At 40.2% G+C, this 22,722-nt stretch overlaps 1 protein-coding gene across 2 annotated transcripts in view; it reads right to left on the bottom strand.

The window, feature by feature from the left end:
• sox6 (SRY-box transcription factor 6) overlaps positions 1 to 22,722 on the bottom strand; it is a 214,312-nt gene that overhangs the window by 5,545 nt on the left and 186,045 nt on the right. For both annotated transcript variants that reach the window (XM_063013527.1, XM_063013528.1), the window contains exon 14: positions 11,548 to 11,644. In XM_063013527.1, the coding sequence (XP_062869597.1) occupies positions 11,548 to 11,644 (97 nt within the window). The remainder of the gene's footprint in view (positions 1 to 11,547; positions 11,645 to 22,722) is intronic.

Genomic DNA, 22,722 nt, shown 5'->3' with positions numbered 1-22,722 from the left:
CACACTGTACACACTCTCCTCACACACTCCACTTACACTCTACACAAACACCATACACACTCTATTTCAGACATTCTACGAGGGGTCTTCAAAAACTTTCCGCACTTTTATACTCCGTTGGAAACGGTGAGGGCGGGAGGAGTAGTAATTAGTCGTTTCTGAAAGACTGAGAGAGAGCTTATAGTCCGGATTTAGCGCCATCTAATTTCCACTTTTTTGGATGCTCAAAGAAGTTTTATGGGGAAGAAGATTTTCATGTGATGATGACGTGAAATATACACTCTATACACTCATATACATTCATACACACTCTATACTCACACTCCACTTGCACTGTACACACACCGTACAATGTACACACTTTCTCCATACACACTTTATACACACACTCCACTTACACTATACACAAACAGCATACACACTCTATTTTAGACTTTTTATATACACACACTCTACTTACACTGTACACACTTCCTTCATACACACTCTACACCCACACTTCACTTGCACTGTACACACATTGTACAATGAACACACCCCCTCCATACCCACACTCTACTCACACTGTACACACATTTTACAATGAACACACTCCCTCCATACACACTCTAAACCCACACTCCACTTACACTATACACAAACAGCATACACACTCTTTCAGACATTGTATATGCACACACTCCACTTACACTGTACACACTCTCTTTATATACACTCTGTACTCACACTCCACCTACACTCTTTACACACACTCCATCTTACACTATGCTTACACACACTCCACCTACACTGTACACACTCCCTCCATACACACTCTATAACCACACGCCACTTACACGCTATACACACACAATTCACTTACACTGTACACACACTCCATTTACACTCTACACAAACACCATACACACTGTATACCCACACTGCAATTAGACTCTGCTCACACACTCCAATAACACTCTACACAAACACCATACACTATTTCAGACAGTTTATATGCACAAACTCCACTTACACTGTACACACTCCCTCCATACATACTCTATACCCACACTGCGCTCACACACCACACACTCCAAACACACATTTCCCATACACACACTTAAACACTACAGCCATTAAGTCAGTCAGGAACAGGTTTTGAAGGATAGAACAGGGAGGCTTTGTAGATTTCTGCCTCACCAAGCCCGAATGAGGAGGACTTCGAGTTAAATGCTTGTTAAATATTTGTCTGAAGATTAACATGCTTTTCTAAATTGCTATATTCCGACAGCATATAAGCCCACGTGTGACTAAAAGCCATGCTGTTTCTGCTAAAATTGCTAAAACACTGCATGGCATGGTGTAATCACAGATGAGAATTTAGAAAAAATAAATCAGTGTGTGATGCTACTGCAATAGAGTGTGTAGCTTCTCAATCAGGCCACTAAGCATCATCAAGCCCCAAGTTTCTGCGTCTCACTTACAGCCGAGTGAAAAAGATTTCTGCTTGCATATGCACTCGCTTCCTTTTATATGTAAGATGTGAAAGAATTAAATAAAAGCCGTATGAATATTTAAACAAACTAAAAAAAATGATGATAAACAAGGCCTGAAAAATAAAACAAACCAAAAAGAGCTTCCCATATGCTACGATACATCTTTAATGATTCAAAAACTGGAAAAGAAGGTTCCGAATGAGCCATGAATATTTCATCATCCACATGTGATGTGTATTCATTAGCAGCGTACATACTGCATTTCTTGGCAGTCGTTACCTGGTCTGATTTCTATTCTTACAGCAGGTTGATACACAAAATCAGACCTCTTGATGAGTCTGGGAATTTGCCTCTCGAGAGACATTAAGGTGTGATATTCACCGTGTGCGAACTGGCATGTGGATAAAACCCAGAGGTGAAAGGAGGAGCAGAGAAAAAGACCACAGAGAATTACGAGCTTTCATCTTCCGCTGATCAGACTTGTTCCCTGGACGGGACGCACGCTTCTTGAGAAGTCCTGAGGGTTGAACTGCCACCAGGAGGCTCTTTTCTCTAAAACCTTCAGATGCAATCTCACTGTCTCATGTGTTAACCCACATGCTTTTAAGATCCATACAGAGCATCCTTCTTTACAGCCAACAGAACTGTTTTTATACTCATTTATAAATGCAGTATAAAGCTGTAGGCTATAATACAATTCTGAGCTAGCGTTTATGCCAGTGTATACTTGGAATGCAAAGTATAGTGGCATTATTAAATCAAGATAAATAAAAAATGACTAGTTGGCAAGCAAGTACCACAAAACTATTTTTTTTCTGATAATGCAGTAGCCAATAATGGCAGGAGGTCAGAAAGAACTCCTTACTAGGTGGGAAATATGTCAATCCAACCCAAACCCTTTGATATGTCAATCCAACCACTTTACCCCTTAATAATCTGAGACAGATTAGCCAATCTAGGTCATCTATGAGGGTACATCTACAATATCAGCTCCACTTACAAGACGCCCACAGGACCACTACAGAGTAGGTGTTATTTAGGTGGTGGATCATTTTCAGCACTGCAGTGACACCGACATGGTGGTGGTGTGTTTGTTTGTGTTGTGCTGGTATGAGTGGATCAGTTTTTAAATACCGTGTCCACTCACTGTCCACTCTATTAGACACTCCTACCTACTTGGAGATGTAAAATCTGAGACGATCGCTCATCTATTGCTGCTGTTTGAGTTGGTCATCTTCTAGACCTTCATCAGCGGTCACAGGACGTTGCCCACGGGGCGCTGTTGGCTGAATATTTTTGGTTGGTGGATTATTCTCAGTCCAGCAGTGACAGTGAGGCGTTTAAAAACTCCAGCAGCGCTGCTGTGTCTGATCCACTCATACCAGCACGACACACACTAACACACCACCATGTCAGTGTCACTGCAGTGCTCAGGCGGCACAGGGGTAAATCGAGAAGACCCACCTCCTCTTGGAACCAAGGTTTGAGTTTTCAGAATTTCCAGAGGTCTTATCGGTTGGTTGGGCAACTACATATAGACATGACTGGCTATGTCTTGGAGGTAGGTGGGTTGTACGAGGCCCCAGAATGGATTGGCATCCTGTCTATAATGTGTTACTGCATAGCACCCAATGGTTTCAAGGAAGCTAGACACACCACAACCCTGACTAGGATATAAAAATCACCCACTCACTCACTTGCTTAACTGCTTATCCAATTAGGGTCGCGCGGGGAGTCGCACGCACTGGGGTGTTGGGGGCTGTGATGGGTTGGAGCCTATCCCAGCTTTTCCATGGGCGCAAGGCACACAGTAACACCCTGGACAGGGCGCCAGTCCATCGCAGGGCAGACACACACACATTCACACACCCATTCACCTATAGGGCAATTCAGTGTCTCCAATTAACCTGACTGCATGTTTTTGGACTGTGGGAGGAAGCCCACACAGACACGGGGACACCATGCAAACTATGTGCCGCCAAGGATATTAAAATGAAATAAAAAATAAAAAAAAAACATGAATAAAAAATTTGACTGTTTAGTGCTTACAGTCTGAATTAGGCCTAACTCAATCTATAAAGCATTTTTAAATATTTATTATTATAATTTCACATTTAAGCAACCGTATTATAGCCCAAAATAAATGGTGTTAAAATAATTGGGGTAAAAATTCTGATAGGATTTTTTATTTTATTTTATTTATTTATTTATTTATTTATTTATTTATTTATTTATTTATTTATGTGTTTATGTGTTTATGTATTTATGTATTTATGTATTTATTTATTTATTTTATTTTATTTTATTTTATTTTATTTTATTTTATTTTATTTTATTTTATTTTATTTTATTTTTTTATTTTATTTTATTTTATTTTATTATTTATTTCTTATAAATTTTCTATAGGTCATGTATTTTGGAGATACTAAATTGCACTATGTGTGTGTGTTTGCTTTGTGATGTACTACCGACCTGTCCAGGGTGTTTCCTGCCATTCGCCCAGTGAATTGTACCCACAGTGGAGGTAAAGCATTCAACAAAGGAATGAGTGAATAATTTACATACAATTTATGTACAATTTATATACAACCTATATAGATTGACATACCGGAACACCAAATATTTTATGGGTAATAAAACTAATTTTAGTTGTTTGATGTACAGTATTTACTGTAGATGCAAAGTTCGGATGAAACCTTCTGACAGTCAAGCAAAATAAACCGTATTAATATAATTTGTACTAATATTGTTACATTAACAATTGTGAATATGTTGTTTAATATTTACATGTGAAACATTTTTGCATTTTGCACTTTGTGCTAAAAAATGTGCTATATAAATAACAATTGATTAAACAGTTTCACACATCATCAGCTGACGTATATCACAGATAGCTACCATGCACCTGAGATGCAACACCAGTCACCATCCTCTTCTGTATAAATCACACAGCGACCTCTCTCTCCACGTGAACCTGTGTCATTAGTCACGGCCAGCAGCATCAGCGCTGCCCTACATCTGTCCCTTCTAGACCTACATCACACCAACACATGCTTACTCAGTAGCGGTACACACGCGGCAACCGGAGCCCGGCACAGCATCCCCGTCGACCGCAGGGGGATAATACACTAGCTTCCCCACAGTACATTAATTTCATTTAGCATGCACTCGGAGCGCAGGATAAATTGATTTCATTTTGTTTGGTTTTGACAGCCATGTTTATTGTGCAATGAAATGTAGCACAGCGCAGCGGGCTGACAGGATCCATCAACGCGGGGCAATCTGCTGACTGCCGGGGCAGGATGAAGGCATTCATTACCCCGGCGAAAGCCAGCGTGCCTCTCACACGCTCTCTCTATCCGCCAGCTCAAGATCTCTTAGTAAGAGTGAGGTGGGGAGGGGTGCGGCTCTGATTTATGACGCGCCCTGCCAATGCCATTACTTTAGCACTGACACTGATTCATCAATTTATATACTGGCATGCATGTCGGTATGGGCAGAGGTGAATGGCTTACGAGTGGTGGAGCATGATAGCGTGTGTTGCTGCTGCTGTTGAACCAGGTTTCAGATGCATTATGGGGTAAAAACGGTTTGACTGGATCTGTTGGAAAATATGTCAAGTCCAGTTTAGGTCAGAATTTAAATCATGACCATAACAAAATTAATTTATTAATAATACTTTGGGTTGCGGTGGGTCTGATTCACTGGTCGAAATGCAGGAAACACCCGGAGCAGGTCACTAGTCCATCACAAGGCACACAGACATACACTAATTAGCCATAAAATTTAAACCACCTCCTTGTTTCTACACTCACTGTCTATTTTATCAGCTCCACGTACCATACAGAAGCACTTTGTAGTTCTACAATTACTGACTGTAGTACATCTGTTTCTCTGCATGCTTTGTTAGCCCTCTTTCATGCTGTTCTTCAATGGTCAGGACCCCCACAGGACCACTACAGAGTAGGTATTATTTGGGTGGTTATTATTCTCAGCACTGCAGTGACACTGGCATGGTGGTGGTGTGTTAGTGTGTGTTAAGCTGCTATGAGCGATGGAGTTTTTAAACACCTCACTGTCACTGCTGGACTGAGAAGCAGTCCACCAACCAAAAATTTCCAGCCAACAGCGCACCGTGGGCAGCGCCCTGTGACCACTGATGAAGGTCTAGAAGATGACCGACTCAAACAGCAGCAATAGATGAGCGATCGTCTCTGACTTTACATCTACAAGGTGGACCAACTAGGTAGGAGTGTTTAATAGAGTGAAGTGGACAGGGTATTTAAAAACTCCAGCAGCACTGCTGTGTCTGATCCACTCATACCAGCACAACACACACTAACACACTAACACACCACCACCATGTCAGTGTCACTGCAGTGCTGAGAATGATCCACCACCTAAATAATACCTGCTCTGTGGTGGTCCTGTGGGGGTCCTGACCATTGAGGAAAAGGGTGAAAGCAGGCTAGAAAGGTATGTAGAGAAATAGACGGACTACAGTCAGTAATTGTAGAACTACAAAGTGCTTCTATATGGTAAGTGGAGCTGATAAAATGGAAAGTGAGTGTAGAAACAAGGAGGTGGTACACACACACACCTAGTGCAATTTAGTATCCCCAATATACCTGACTGCACATCTATGGAGGAAACCCACACAGACACAAGAAGAACATGCAATCTCACACACAGAAAACTTGGCATTCGAACCCAGGACCTTCTTGCTGTGAAGTGAAAGTGCTAGCCACCATGCCATAGAGATGAATTATATATCGTTTTAAATTAACTGCCATAAAGTACTGTTATAAAATCAATTCAAAAGACAAGCTTTGCCAGGTACTTAATGCAACATCATATGCCAGGTTAATCAGCAGCAGTCGAGGAGCTGGCATCGTGTTTCCCCCGAACACGCGAAACACGCAGCGCGCAGCCTTTTATTCCTCATCGGCGGCGTTTAATAAACGAGAAGCGGAGCACCTCCGACGTCTGCAAATTAGCATTAATTGATTTCCCTTCCTAGGCGACATTTTTAAAAATTACCTGGTTAGGCTTGTAATTGTTTAAATAAATATAGATGTTTATGGATGCCAACTGGGGAGAGCCCCTGGGGTGCACAGGGGAGGGGATTGGGGTGTGAGCGATGCCTAATAGGTTTTACTGTCATCTATGAGGAGAAAGCATGCAAGAGAGAGATAGCACTGGAGAAAGAGAGAGAGAAAATAGAAGAGAGAGAAAGCATCCCAGCACACCTGTCTGCAGCAGGCTTGGACTCGAAGCACCGCGAGACAGCCAACAGGCTCGGGCTGTGCGCTGAGGGACGAGCTTTTGTTCGCGCGACGTACACGCTAACACATTCTGTCAGTCAAATATTCGAAGGCTTTACTGAACTGAATGAGGAACGATCACGCCAATGCCTGTCAGACCCCTGTGCAGCTTCTATCCATTAAAATCAACCACAATAGAGAGTCAGAACTGGCCTACCACACACACACACACACACACACACGCAACCATACAATGTTCATATGCCACTTAAACCATTCCGAATGTCATATCATCTCAGATCCTGACTTCGACATGCCACTAACTGTTCCTCGCTTCTGGAATTCTGTTGCACTCGCGCATGTGAGAGCGAGCGCACAGGGACAAGTGCTGGGACTCGCTTCTGCCAGCTATTATTACCGCCGTTCACATCTCACCTTGGGTGTCAAAGCGGTTTTGAAATGCGAGCGATGCTAAATTCCTTTGTACATCTCACCCTAAAGAAAAAAAAAGTCATAAAAGACCCTGAAGAATTTACAAAAGCGCTTTAACGGCTCGCGGCCTTGACGTTGCAAAAACAAACCCAGAGATCAGGGATACGACAGGGAAAAATGCCAAGGATAAACGCACACACAAAAGAAATATGCACTGTCCGTTTTTATAAAGTGGCACATGATAAGATTATTAGAGCAGGTTTCCAACCAGTGGGTCGTCTACTGGGTCATGTATTCTTCTTTCTGTAATATTTAAAAATTAATACCTTTCAATGCTTTTTATACTTATATTATTAAGAAAACAGCTAATGATACAGGTTCATTTTCTATTTATTAAAACCAGCTCCTTGTTTCTACACTCACTGTCCATTTTATCAGCTCCACTTACCATATAGAAGCGCTTTGTAGTTCTACAACTACTGACTGTAGTCCATCTGTTTCTCTACATACTTTTTAGCCTGCTTTCACCCTGTTCTTTAATGGTCAGGACCCCCAAAGAGCAGGTATTATTTAAGTGGTGGATCATTGTCAGCACTGCAGTGACAATGACATGGTGGTGGCCTGTTGGTGTGTGTTGTGCTGGAATGATGATTTAGTTTTTAAACCACTGTCACTGCTGGACTGAGAATAGTCCACCAACCAAAAATATCCAGCCAACAGCGCCCCGTGGGCAGCGTCCTTTGACCACTGATGAAGGTCTAAAAGATGACCAACTCAAACAGCAGCAATAGATGAGCGATCGTCTCTGACTTTACATCTACAAGGTGGACCAACTAGGTAGGAGTGTGTAATAGAGTGGGCAGTGAGTGAACACGATATTTAAAAACTCCAGCAGCGCTGCTGTGTCTTATCCACTCATACCAGCACAACAGACACTAATATACCAGCTCCTGTGGGGTCCTGACCATTGAAGAACAGCATGAAAGAGGGCTAACAAAGCATGTAGAGAAACAGATGGACTACAGTCAGTAATTGTAAAACTACAAAGTGCTCCCATATGGTAAGTAGAGCTGATAAAATGGACAGTGAGTGTAGAAACAAGGAGGTGGATTATACAGTTAAAGCCGAGAAAAGAATCAAATCAATCCTTATTACACAGTACATTATTTAAAACCAGTAACAAAATACTACATGGCTTATTATTATCTGAACACACTATATTAAAATGTCGTCATTTATTAATGGAAAACGATTTAAGTTGAGGTACAATTAATAATATACTATTACTCATTATCATTGTAGCTCTAGTATAAAATTAAAAGAACAAGCATGTCTAGGCTGACTGAAATGCATTAGTCTAGTGGAAAACTCTGACCCCATGTGCTACTGCTTCAGTGACACTATTGTGTTATATCATGTTAACTGGTTGCTATTACTATAGTGATAAAATTAAGTGCATTGAATTATTCTAGGCACATTTGAATGGAAATTATTTTTCTTTTTACGGTAGTCAGTAGACTGTCATTACAATCACTGTAAACCAGCCGCAGAAATGTGCAAATGATTAACACAAAGCCGTCTATATATAAAGCAATGCTATCTAGCCAAATTCTAACTTTGCCTTAAATTAGCTGCCTATTCCTACATAACTACCCTCACTTATCTGTCATTTTTTTTGGCTGTTACTAAGAGAGCTTAGATTACCAACTTTCCTGCTGTACGGAGTCCCTCAATGGCCCTTTTGTTCAGCCTAGACTATACAATAAGAACAACTGCGACACGACATGAATTATATGCTCCCATATGTGAATGAACAAGAGGCCTGTGCTTAAACCCATTGTGGTATTTGTTAATGTTTTTCATCTGAGTTTAAAAAGACCTAATGACTCTGTGGTGAGCTGATGCATGTGGCTCCGGGCTTTGTGTGTGTGTGTGTGTAATGAAGGAAGTGTTCGTCTATTTCCAGATCCCGGCCACTATTTTCCATCCCCCCCAACTTTTGCTGGCTTGTTAATTTGGTCGCCTGCATGCTACACAAATATTAGTGTAAGTAACCTAAAGCTTTCTGCACATTACGGCAACAACAGTGAGCTGGTTTACGCCTCAGGCCCTTCTTGAATGGTACACTTCTTTTTTTCATGGCCGGTGTAGGCCCAGTGAAACGCTCTGCTGTTACGTCTGTATAGCCATTCACTCAGTAATTTTCCTTTAGTGCTAACCATGTTCTATTACCATGAAGTGGCCTTTAACATAATATTATTCTCCAACGATAACACGGTTTCCACAATAATAAATCAAAGCTGAATTCTGAGTCACTTAAAACCAAAATTAATGAACTGACTGTAACAATCATACTTGGTTTTTACTTGGTCTTTGAGTAAGTACAGAACAATGCTTCCATTCTTTTCATTTTTTTAATAAAGAAACGTGTTTATCTTGGTTGATTGGAAAGGTTTTGAACACTTAAACAGCACAAAAAATGAACTGTTTCCCTGCATTTAGGTCATGAGGACTTTTTAATTCTGAATTAATCAGCAAAAATTTTTATTCCCGTTCTTTTTCATTGTTTTGACTGGAAACTCTACGTCCTCTGTCTTTCCCTAAATCAGGTCCTGCTGGGGAATTGCTGCGAATAGGCACATATTTCTCTTCAATCACTCCCTGAACTGCTTCTATCACTCCCTGTGCAAATGTATAAAAGCCAAGGATAAATTTAAGTTGGGAACTAAAAATCCCATGGTGTTTATTAAACAATTATTTTAACATGAATGATTCCATTAAATATGATCCCTTTATCTATTATTATTATTATTATTATTGTTATTGTTATTATTATTATTATGTTTTTATTTATTATTATTATTATTATTATGTTTTTATTTTCTTTTTAATTTATTATTATTATTTTTATTATTATTTATTTTTGTTTTATTATTATTATTATGTTTTTATTGTCTTTTTAATTTATTATTATTATTATTATTGTTTATTTTTAAGCATAATAAACACCATGTGATTTTTAGTTACTATCAACTTCAATTTATCCTTGGAGTGATAGAAGCAGTTCAGGGAGTAATTGAGAAACATGCACCTATTCGCAGCAATTCCCCAGCAGGACCTGATTTAGGGAAAGATTTTCCAGTCAAAACAATGAAAAAGAACGGGAATAAAAATCACATGGTGTTTATTAAACAATTATTTTAACATGAATTAATCCATTAAATATAGTCCTTCTATCTCTCTCTGTTTTAATTTTCTTTTTAATTTATTATTATTATTATTATTATTATTATTATTATTAATATTATTATTATTATTAATAATAATAATAATATTATTGTTATTATTATTAATATTACTCTGTTTTATTTTCTTTTTAATTTATTATTAATATTATTATTATTAATATTATTGTTATTTTTATTAATATTACTCTGTTTTATTTTCTTTTTAATTTATTATTATTATTAATTACTATTATTATTGCTGTTTTTATTTTATTTTAAATTTATTATTATTATTATTATTATTGTTTTATTTTAGTATTATTTATTTATTTTATTATTTTTTATTGAGTTTGATTTATTTATTTATTAATTATTTTTTTTATTAATTTATTTTTATTTATTTATTTTAAAAAATATTTTAAAATCTTATAGGTTCTTAGCTAACATCTGCCCAGCTCACATTAAAATAATAAATTATTTTAGCAATTGTGTCTTGTTAGTAGAGCATAAATTATACTGTTAAAGTCGATAACCAACAGTCATGTTTGCAAACAAGCAAGCAACAATAAAAAAAGTCAAACTGTCTGAGATATAAGACTAATAAATTTTACTAAAGGTACTGAAGTTGGGGTAAATTCACTCATATCAAGTAATATTTATATGTATATTTTTTGTTTTACTTATTTATTAAGATACCCTCGATAGATCCTATTTCTAGTTGCGGTTCTAACAGTTCTCCATGGAAACTGTTAAAAATATTTACACGGCACAAACACTGAATCGTGACTGATGAATCAGGGCTACAAAGAATGTTAAGCAAGCGCAATAAACAGTTACACCTCTCGCCCTGCACCTCAAACAGAAAAAGGTCAGCTTTGTTCTCCAGCCTGTCCTCTACACACCTAGCTGTGAACACCTTCACCACATACTGCCGGACTCAGATACACACAAACACATATAGCTGAATTCCTAAAGAGGAATTTCACCTTTTTCCCCCAAATATATTTAGTATATGTGGGTGAAATATGAGTGAAAATTGTCAACAGGGATTAAAGCCTGTTTGTACCAATAATGTATTTAGCAGTGACAATTATTATGTGACATACAACAGCTACTGGGAGCTATTTTAAAGATCAGGACAAAGCTTACCGTCGAGATCCTCTGGCCTGGTCAGGTCAATCACTCTTTTGCCATCTTCACCCAACTTGCCCAGATGATGCCCCAGACTTTCGAAATGGCTTCTCTCCTGCAAACAAAGATAAAAAAAAAGTGTTTTATTTCTTTAAAATGTGATTATAAATATGCCAAGCCAGATATCAATCCAACTGAAGACTGAAGATTTTGGGACAATGAGTGAGACAGATATGACAAATATCAGCCATAACATTAAAACCACCTCCTTGTTTCTACACACCTTGTCCATTTTATCAGCTCCACTTACCAGCACTTCGTAGTTCTACAATTACTGACTGTAGTCCATCTGTTTCTCTGAATGCTTTGTTAGCCCCCTTTCATGCTGTTCTTCAGAGGTCAGGACTCTCCCAGGACCACCATAGAGTAGGTATTATTTAGGTGGTGGATCATTCTCAGCACTGCAGTGACACTGACATGGTGGTGGTGTGTTAGTGTGTGTTGTGCTGGTATGAGTGGATAAGACACAGCAGCACTGCTGGAGTTTTTAAACACCTCACTGTCACTGATGGACTAAGAATAGTCCACCAACCAAAAATATCCAGCCAACAGCGCCCCATTGGCAGCATCCTGTGAGTACTGATAAAGGTCTAGAAGATGACCAACTCAAACAGCAGCAATAGATGAGCGATCGTCTCTGACTTTACATCTACAAGGTGAACCAGCTAGATAGGAGTGTCTAATAGAGTGGACAGTGAGTGGACACAGTATGTGTCTTATCCACTCATACCACACATAGTCCTGTGTGGGTCCTGACCATTGAAGAACAGGGTGAAATCAGGTTTAAAAAGTATGTAGGGAAACAGATGGACTACAGTCAGTAATTGTAGAACTACAAAGTGCTTCTATATGGTAAGTGGAGCTAATCAGTGTATAATCGTCAAATGTCAGTTTTAGTCAGCTGAAAGACCTACAATTATTTCGTAGGTGTTGCCACGCTGGTGTGACATCTTTATGTACGTATTCATTTACTTCCTTTATGTGCAGCAGCTAAGAGTCAGAATCACTAAAAGCTCTCATTGGAAAGCAACACGGCAAAGGATCTTGCGCACACAATGGGACTTGGGTCCGCCAGCAAAGCAGTTCTCTCTCTTTTTTTCCTCTGTAATCTTCGCAGCCTGTCTCCGGAATCCTGAGCTCCCTGCCTATCATTTATTCAGAGCGCATGCATTAAAGAATGTACCGTGTTTTCCCTTTTGTCGTGTCACTTTCTGCTCTGATTAAACTTGGCATCATGTCATACTCAACACACAATAAAACCCTGTCATTCACACGCTCGGAGACAATATTAAATGTCATGTCCGCGCACGCTGAGAGAATAAAATAACTGTTTTACAGGGGCCCCGGCTGAATAGTAGCCGCACATTACGCTTAATGTATTATGCAATGGAAGAGGGCCGACCGCTGTTCGGGCCCATTGTGAAATGACCTACTTCTGCCTGTGAGTGCTGCCGGGACATTAAGAGAGCCTTCGCTTTGCTTTTCTTTTAAACCTGAAGACTAGATAGACACTTTGACTCTGCATGATACAAATAATTTCTCCCTCTCCGATAGCGCTGATAGTAAACGTAATGATTCAGACTCTGTGCTTTTGTTTTACTCCCAGTGAAAGGTAATCACTCGGCAATCAAAAGGTGCCTTTCTGTGTTTTTATTCATTTATTTATTTATTTTCTCACCCTGGCTGACTTCCTCTCTCCTGAGAACACCTGGCACACATGGTTCGAACAGACGCAGGTGACACGACGCTAACAGCTCCCCGGTCGCACGGCAAGAAACAGACACTGATGCTCGCATTAATCTTTCAGTTGGCACGATTCGACTGCATTGTTCATTTTTATGTTTACACCTACCCAGCGGGGAACAGATGTAGCGGGATTGTTCTTTACACAACAGAAGATTATTAACTCAGCTTGAAATGTCAACATTTGCAGTTGTGGGTAAATAGGATAAACGTTACATCAGCTACTATTTCAAACACACTTGTGATTGTAATGGAGCGGTGAGCTGTTTTGAAAAGAAATACAACTGAGCTTTATTATCTGATCCTGTCTGTATTTGCTTTATTTTGTGCCTCAGATTATACAGATAGGTGACAAAATAAAAAAAATATATATTAATGAATAATGGACCTTGCAGACACAGGAATATTAACGTGAACATCAATAATGAATAATGTGAAAATTACTCATTATTATATACTATGTATGTATGTATGTATAGATAGATAGACAGACAGACAGACAGACAGACAGACAGACAGACAGACAGAGAGACAGATAGATGTGTGTATGTATGTTAGTTTGTATGTATATACATAGATAGACAGACAGACAGACAGCTAGACAGATAGATTGATAGATGTGTGTATGTATGTTAGTTTGTGTGTATATAGATAGATAGACAGACAGGTAGGTGTGTGTATGTATGTATGTTTGTATGTTTATAGATAGATAGACACACATACAGACAGATATATAGGTGTGTGTATGTATGTATGTTTGTATGTATATAGATAGGTAGATAGACAGACAGAGAGACAGATATGGGTGTGTGAGTATGTATGTATGTTTGTATGTACATACAGTAGTGTTCAAAAAAATAGCAGTGATTTTAAAAAAGTGAATAAAGCACAAAATCATTATAATAACTTTTATTTCCATAAATGCAAATGCACTGAAAATACTACACTTTTAATTATCAATCAGAACATTATCAACATTTAGCCAGTTTGTGTTAATCCTTTACAGAAAGTTAAGAAAAATGAATATTAGGCTGTTCAAAAAAATAGCAGTGCCAGCATTTTTCTTTAAAAATTAAAAAAATGTATCTATAAACTGAAAATGTTTGAGGTTACTGAACTTTAAATTACTGAACTAATATTTAGTGGCATAACAATTGTTTCCAAGATCTGTGTTGCATGGAGTCCACCAACTTCTGGCACCTCTGAACAGGTATTCCAGTCCAGGATGATTAGATTACATTCCACAGTTCTTCTGCAATTTTGGGTTTTGCCTCAAAAAAACGCGTTTCAGATATCAGCCCACAAGTTCTCTATGGGATTGAAGTCAGGGGATTGGGCTGGCCACTCTATTACCTCAATCTTGTTTGTCTGTAACCAAGATGTTTTGGGTCATTGTCATGTTGAAACACCCATTTTAAGGGCATTTCTTCTTCGACATAGGGCAACATGATCTCCTCAAGTATTCTGATATATTTAAACTGATCCATGATCCCTCGTATGTGATAAATAGACGTAACACCATGGTATGAAAAACATCCTCATATCATCATTTTGTACCACCATGCTTTACTGTCTTCACAGTGAACTTTGGCTTGAATTCAGTGCTCGGGGGTCGTCTGACATACTGTCTATGGCCACTTGACCCAAAAAGAAAAATTTTGCTTTCACCAGTACACAAAATGTTGAGCCATTTCTCTTTGGACCAGTCAATGTGTTCTTTGGGAAATTTGAACCCATTCAGGACATGTCTTTTTCTTAACAACGGGACTTTGCAAGGAGTTCTTGCTGGTAAATTGGCTTCACTTAATCATCTTCTGTACTCACTGGGAACTTCAGATGTTCCTTGATCTTTCTGGAGGTGATCACTGGCTGAACCTTTGCCATTCTGGCTATTCTTCGATCCATTCGAACAGTAGTTCCACGCTTCCTTCTGCATCTTTCAGGTTTTGGTTGTCACTTCAAGGCATTTGAGATCATTTTAGCTGAGCAGCCTATAATTTGCTGCACTTCTCTGTATGTTTTTTCCCTCTAAAATCAACTTTTTAATCAAAGTACGCTGTTCATCAGAACAATGTCTGGAACAACCCATTTTACCCAGTATTTCAGAAGGAAATGCGCTATGACCAACCTGTGCAACATTTGCCACCCTCCTACCTTAAATAAGTGCCAAAATTGACACCCGTTCTTCTGCAGAATGAATGACTTCACCAATTGAACTCCTCACTGCTATTATTTTGAACAACCCCCTTTCAATCAATGCTTCAATTACTCAGAATGAACGGCATGCATGTCCTAATTGTTGGGTTTGTTTTGTTTTCAATACTCTACTACACTTTCAAGTAAATGTTTTGCTATGTAGAAATAGCATTTCTACTAAAAACTTTGATTTATCAAGTTAATGGTGTTGGTCTGCTATTTTTTTGAACACCACTGTAGATAGGTAGATAGACAGACAGATAACTAGATTGACTGTTAGATGTGTGTGTATGTATGTATGTTTGTATATAGATAGGTAGATAGATAGGCAGACAGATAGGTCTGTGTATATGTACATATGTAGAAAGACAGACAGACAAACAGATAGATAGATAGACAGACAAGATAGATAGACATACAAACAGACAGATAGGTGTGTGTATGTATGTATGTATGTATGTATGTGTGTATGTATATAGATAGAAAGATATATAGACAGACAGACAGACAGGTGTGTGTATGTATGTGTTTTTGTATGTATACAGATAGATAGATAGATAGATAGATAGATAGATAGATAGATAGATAGATAGATAGATAGATAGATAGATAGATAGATAGATAGATAGATAGATAGATAGATAAACAGACCGACAGGTGTGTGTATGTACAGTGTATCACAAAAGTGAGTACACCCCTTACATTTCTGCAAATATTTTATTATATCTTTTCATGGGACAACACTATAGAAATAAAACTTGGATATAACTTAGAGTAGTCAGTGTACAACTTGTATAGCAGTGTAGATTTACTGTCTTCTGAAAATAACTCAACACACAGCCATTAATGTCTAAATAGCTGGCAACATAAGTGAGTACACCCCACAGTGAACATGTCCAAATTGTGCCCAAAGTGTCAATATTTTGTGTGACCACCATTATTATCCAGCACTGCCTTAACCCTCCTGGGCATGGAATTCACCAGAGCTGCACAGGTTGCTACTGGAATCCTCTTCCACTCCTCCATGATGACATCACGGAGCTGGTGGATGTTAGACACCTTGAACTCCTCCACCTTCCACTTGAGGATGCGCCACAGGTGCTCAATTGGGTTTAGTCCATCACCTTTACCTTCAGCTTCCTCAGCAAGGCAGTTGTCATCTTGGAGGTTGTGTTTGGGGTCGTTATCCTGTTGGAAAACTGCCATGAGTTTTCGAAGGGAGGGGATCATGCTCTGTTTCAGAATGTCACAGTACATGTTGGAATTCATGTTTCCCTCAATGAACTGCAGCTCCCCAGTGCCAGCAACACTCATGCAGCCCAAGGCCATGATGCTACCACCACCATGCTTGACTGTAGGCAAGATACAGTTGTCTTGGTACTTCTCACCAGGGCGCCGCCACACATGCTGGACACCATCTGAGCCAAACAAGTTTATCTTGGTCTCGTCAGACCACAGGGCATTCCAGTAATCCATGTTCTTGGACTGCTTGTCTTCGGCAAACTGTTTGCGGGCCTTCTTTTGCGTCAGCTTCCTTCTGGGATGACGACCATGCAGACCGAGTTGATGCAGTGTGCAGCGTATGGTCTGAGCACTGACAGGCTGACCTCCCACGTCTTCAACCTCTGCAGCAATGCTGGCAGCACTCATGTGTCTATTTTTTAAAGCCAACCTCTGGATATGACGCCGAACACGTGGACTCAACTTCTTTGGTCGACCCTGGCAAAGCCTGTTCCGAGTGGAACCTGTCCTGGAAAACCGCTGTATGACCTTGGCCACCATGCTGTAGCTCAGTTTCAGGGTGTTAGCAATCTTCTTATAGCCCAGGCCATCTTTGTGGAGAGCAACAATTCTATTTCTCACATACTCAGAGAGTTCTTTGCCATGAGGTGCCATGTTGAATATCCAGTGGCCAGTATGAGAGAATTGTACCCAAAACACCAAATTTAACAGCCCTGCTCCCCATTCACACCTGGGACCTTGACACATGACACCAGGGAGGGACAACGACACATTTGGGCACAATTTGGACATGTACACTGTGGGGTGTACTCACTTATGTTGCCAGCTATTTAGACATTAATGGCTGTGTGTTGAGTTATTTTGAGAAGACAGTAAATCTACACTGCTATACAAGCTGTACACTGACTACTCTAAGTTATATCCAAGTTTCATGTCTATAGTGTTGTCGCATGAAAAGATATAATGAAATATTTGCAGAAATGTGAGGGGTGTACTCACTTTTGTGATACACTGTATGTATGTGTGTGTTTGTATGTAGATAGATAGAGTGATAGATAGACAGACAGACAGACAGACAGACAGACAGATAGGTGTGTGTGTGTGTGTGTATGTATGTATGTATGTATGTATGTGTGTTTGTATGTATATAGATAGATAGATAGATAGATAGATAGATAGATAGATAGATAGATAGATAGATAGATAGATAGATAGATAGATAGATAGATAGACAGACAGACAGACAGACAGACAGACAGACAGACAGACAGACAGACAGACAGACAGACAGGTTTGGTTGCTCAGGAGAATTTTGCCAGCATGGTTTGGGTCGTCCCCCCAATGTTGAGTGGTCCTGAATTGTTTGATGAGTATGAGAATGATACAAAGTATGGAAATGTCATCATAAATATGCCAAACAAGATATCAACCTACTTGAAGACTGATTTTGGAAGGTGTGTTAGACAGATATATGTGCTTGCAATAGATGGCCTGCTACTTCAATTAAACTCTTCAGCCATCAGTGCAATCCTGCTTCTCTGAGCCTTTTTTCCCTTAATTTAATCCAAAAACATTACTCAAAAAGAAAGTGTGAATCAGTGACAGACTATAGCAATTTTCCATCACGCTTGAAGGAACAATCATTATTTATGGCCATCTGAGTGATTCGGATGTACAATTAACCACTACCTGCTCATGAGCTGTCATTAACAACTGCCTGTCTTGACTGTGCTTTGCTTACTTTAAGTGTTTTCTAATTATGATGTATGCAGACGCTTCCTGCTGGGACCGGGGCCGCTTTGTGAACATAAGATATAGCAGCCTCGCTCAGTGTGAAGCCTCCTACGCCACCGTATTCATCACCGGGCCACATTATTGCGCTTAATGAAAAGAGCACACGGCCCCCGATGACAAATTGACGGATGTGCGATTAGTCGGACGAGGAACGGGTGATGCACTGCGGACGTTCCGCCGCGGGAAGGGGTTCGTCGACGGCGGGAGTGTTTGTGCACGCGCGTGTCGGAGGGGGTGCGCGTAATAAATTAGCCGCTTCTTCCTTTACTCGTGCTCAGTTGCCCTCTCTGATCAATCAGGGCCTTTTATAAACTCATGATCATTAAGCATCTTGTAGGACCTGAGATGGAAAAAAGAAAAAGAGCCATCCATCACGGAGTTTCATTAATAACTGCCGGGGCTTGGAAGTTTCCTCGTTGCATAGCTTCTGAGACTTAATTAAAGAATAAGTCAACAGGGAGAAATTGTGCATGAGAGGGATTCTGTCTTTATTTCCACACCTCAGTATTTTAACCCCAATTAACCAGAGAAGAAAGCTTCTGTGACCAAGGACCTGCCACAAAGCAACAACGCTTCAGGAATGGTTTGAGGAGCACAACAACGAGTTTGAGGTGCCTCCAGATTCCACAGATCTCAATCCAGTTGTGCATCTGTGGGATGTGCTGGACAAACAAGTCCGATCCATGGAGGCCCCACCTCACAACTTATACGAGTTAAAGGATCTGCTGCTAACATCTTGGTGCCAGAGACCACAGCACACCTTCAGACGTCTAGTGGAGTCCATGCCTCGACGGGTCAGAGCTGTTTTGGCAGCAAAAGGGGGGCCAACACAATACTAGAAAGGTGGTCATACACCAAGAGAAAGGTCCTTGTTTAAATGATAGTGCAGTAAGGCATAGGTTTGGTTGTTTTAGAACATTCATGTGACTAAATGTGCATCACTGCATTTCCATTAAATTTTACACACTTGGTTTTATATACAGTACTTATTGGTAATATGTGGTGTAATTTATGTCCGAGCATTAGTCGTAGAGTAAAACCACAGAGGTAATTTATTCATACAACAGTCAGCTTTTTGTTTAAAGAAAAAAACTCCCAAACTATCTTGACTTTACAACCGGTTGCATCAAGCGGCGTGATAAATTAATGGCATTTTTATTATTTTATGGTGTCATTAAATTTTTACTGATCACTCCGCCACACAAGAGCAATAAAGGATGAGCAGTATCATGGGATGATGTCCGGCCAGCCAGTGGCAGTGCAACTCTGTTCTGTGTAACCATAAAGGATATTTATAATGTAATGTGCATTACACCAGACTGGAACTCCACCTCATTTGAAACAGAAAAAGAAAAGAAAAGCGCAAGAAAGAAAGACGTTGTGGTACGCTTAGCGCCCCTCCCTTCTTAACCGCGACCTTTCTGGCGCAAGGCTGGCGTTTTCCCCTCGAATGCGTTCGGCTTGCGGCTCTTCCACTCCGCATCTAAAATTAAAGCTACGTACTCCAGGACTGAAGTGGAAACAAGTGGAAGAAAGACACCCACAATAATCTCCTCCGCTCCACCTCCCGAACTCATTTTGTTTTTTGACAATAAAACGCTGGTGGTGAAATAACAGGCAGCTGGATCTTCTGAACGTCTGGAAAGAGGCCAGAGGCACTGTGTCATCACTGTAAAGCTAGAGCTTTAATCAGCCCGGCCACAGAACATGTGCCGGAGGAGTTGTCTTGTGCTGGTGGCTAGCCTCGACTTATAAATGTGATGTGCTTTCCAGTATAAATAGGCCTGGCTCGGGACGTACGGCCTTGGCTTTTCTCCATCCGAGCCCGTACAAGCTCGAGATAATGTTAACCGATTTCGGGCCTCGTTTAGGGTCACCCTGGACGTCCACATCCGTGTCTTAAAAGGACAGAGAGAAAAAAAAAAGAAAATACGGACTGCTGTTTTCTCTGGCCTTTAAATCTACTCCGGGTTTTGGCGAGTGACCTTGACAGATGCGAAGAAACAAAATTAATAATTTGCTTTTATTATAGGCGAGGTGTGTGAAGATCATGACAAATAGTATTAAAAGGCGTAATAGCAGGGTGCATATCTATTCATGTCATGTCCCTGCCTTGGTGCTGAAAGCGAAGAATGCAGTATTATTACTTCTACCACTGCTTGAAAGCTTCACAAGCAGCGTGGTGGATAATGGACAGCTTTATAAGGGCCCGGGGTAAAGCACCGTAGCGAGAACACACGCAGCAAGGCTGATTTCAGCCTGATTTCAGCCTTTCTGAAGGCGTGTGGTGGTCCTGTTCGGTTTGCTGTAGCAACGCAGCCTAGTCTCGCCATCCCTTTTCCTCTCATCTGTTTCTCATCCCTTGTAACCAATCACAATGTTATTTATAACCGTGCAGCTTTGCAGTAGTCACTCTCATTTCATCTACCCTTAAGCACATGTGCTTGTGTGGTAAAGCTTCTAGTCTCTTTCATGCGGTCTATGGGCCTTTTTCCAAGAAAATAAAGGCACTTAAGTTCTAGAGCTGCGCTTCTTCAGCCTTAGGTTCCTCCCTTTGCGAGCCAGGGATTCAAAAGAGAAGAGTTGCTTCCCACTCTAATCAGGTAGCAAGAGAGAAAACCCCAGTCATAGCATGATGCCAACATGAGCAGCAGATTCCCTTGCCAATGATACCATAATTGCGCATCAGCCTGACAGTTTGCCGTCTTCATCAGCAAAGAAAAACCTAAAACATGAGACCTTTCAACGTCTATGAGGAAATTATCTGTTTGATTCATGGCTATCTTGATGTTTCCAAGCTCTGGGTTTTGATTCCATGCTAAATGACCATGACCTGTTCAATGAGTCATCATGGATCTGTTAAAAAGGACCTTACTTTCTTTTTAAGAATCTGCTTACACTTGTGAAACAACCCCATAAGACAATCCAGTCTGTATGAACAAGGAGACAAGCGGCCTTTTGCAACTATTATGAGGTACATGAATGATCACTGATGGCCCTTTTCGACCGACGTTGAACAGGTTCCATTCCAGTTCGTGAAACAATGCAGTCAATGACACATCCTTGGCTTTCAAAAACTGGTGGAAATGCAAGCTGGTTCTTTAAAAAGCACCATTACATTTACATTCTCAGCATTTAGCAGATGCTCTTATCCAGAACACTTCCATAGTAAACATTACCTAATTCTAGTTTAAGTAGACAACAGTTAAAGAATACAAATCTGCTCAAACCCTGTTAGAACCAAAGTTCGATGAGCATTAGTAAGTGTCAGGCATTGTGCTAACAATGGAAGTTCGTTCCACCACTTGGGTGCTAGTACAAGAGCCTTGATGCTTGTCTTCCTTGAGTTATGGGTGGAGGATCAAGTCAAGCAAGACTAGTGGTTTGGAGGTTGCTTGGTACATAACGGGTGGGTAGCTTAGACTTTGAAGGTAACTTGGGGCTGATTAATTTTTGCTTTTGTAGACGAGCATCAGTGTTTTAAACTGAATGTGTGCAGCTACAGGAAGCTAGTGAGAAGAACACAGCAGTGGGGTGATGTGACAGTGATAGGGTTGGTTAAAAACCAGAGTTGCAAGGGTTTATTAGTGGACATAGGAGCACCAAGGTTCAGAAGCCTGAACAGAACCAGTTGAAGAACCAGTTATTTTGGTCGAATTGGGCTATGAGGCCTGTATGCTCTGTCATAGTCTCTGCACTGTAAGCAGAGTCAAGAGTCATTTGACATTTACAACACTTTAGACTGCCTAGCTCTAGCACCCGAACTACTCACTGGGTTTAATGCTGGGGCCATACGGCGAGTCTCATATACAAAACGAATTACCTGCAGAATGTCCGAATGCACATGTATAAACCTGGTGCTGCATTCTGATTGGCTGAGTTGAATGTCACTTACATATCACCGCTATAATATTGTAATATAATAATAACAATCTGGTGAGTGCAGCCAATGGGGGGCAGTGCGGTGGAAGGTTGAGTTCATGTCATGGAGGCAAACCCCCACCCCGCCATGGGCCCCAGTACACCTGCCCCTGCACAGGGGCTCATTTGGTTGTTGGATTGGTTGCAACCCAGGATTTGTCTGTCTGTAGTGTCACATACTGTAGCTCTGTGCCACTGTTTTAAGAACAGTTAGTTAAGATCCTAAGATTCTAGCCT

The sequence above is a fragment of the Trichomycterus rosablanca genome, chromosome 17, assembly GCF_030014385.1.
Source record: "Trichomycterus rosablanca isolate fTriRos1 chromosome 17, fTriRos1.hap1, whole genome shotgun sequence".
Classification (NCBI taxonomy): Eukaryota; Metazoa; Chordata; class Actinopteri; order Siluriformes; family Trichomycteridae; genus Trichomycterus; species Trichomycterus rosablanca.
Note: the sequence above shows the minus strand (reverse complement) of the source record. Positions and strands in the feature narration are given on the sequence as shown.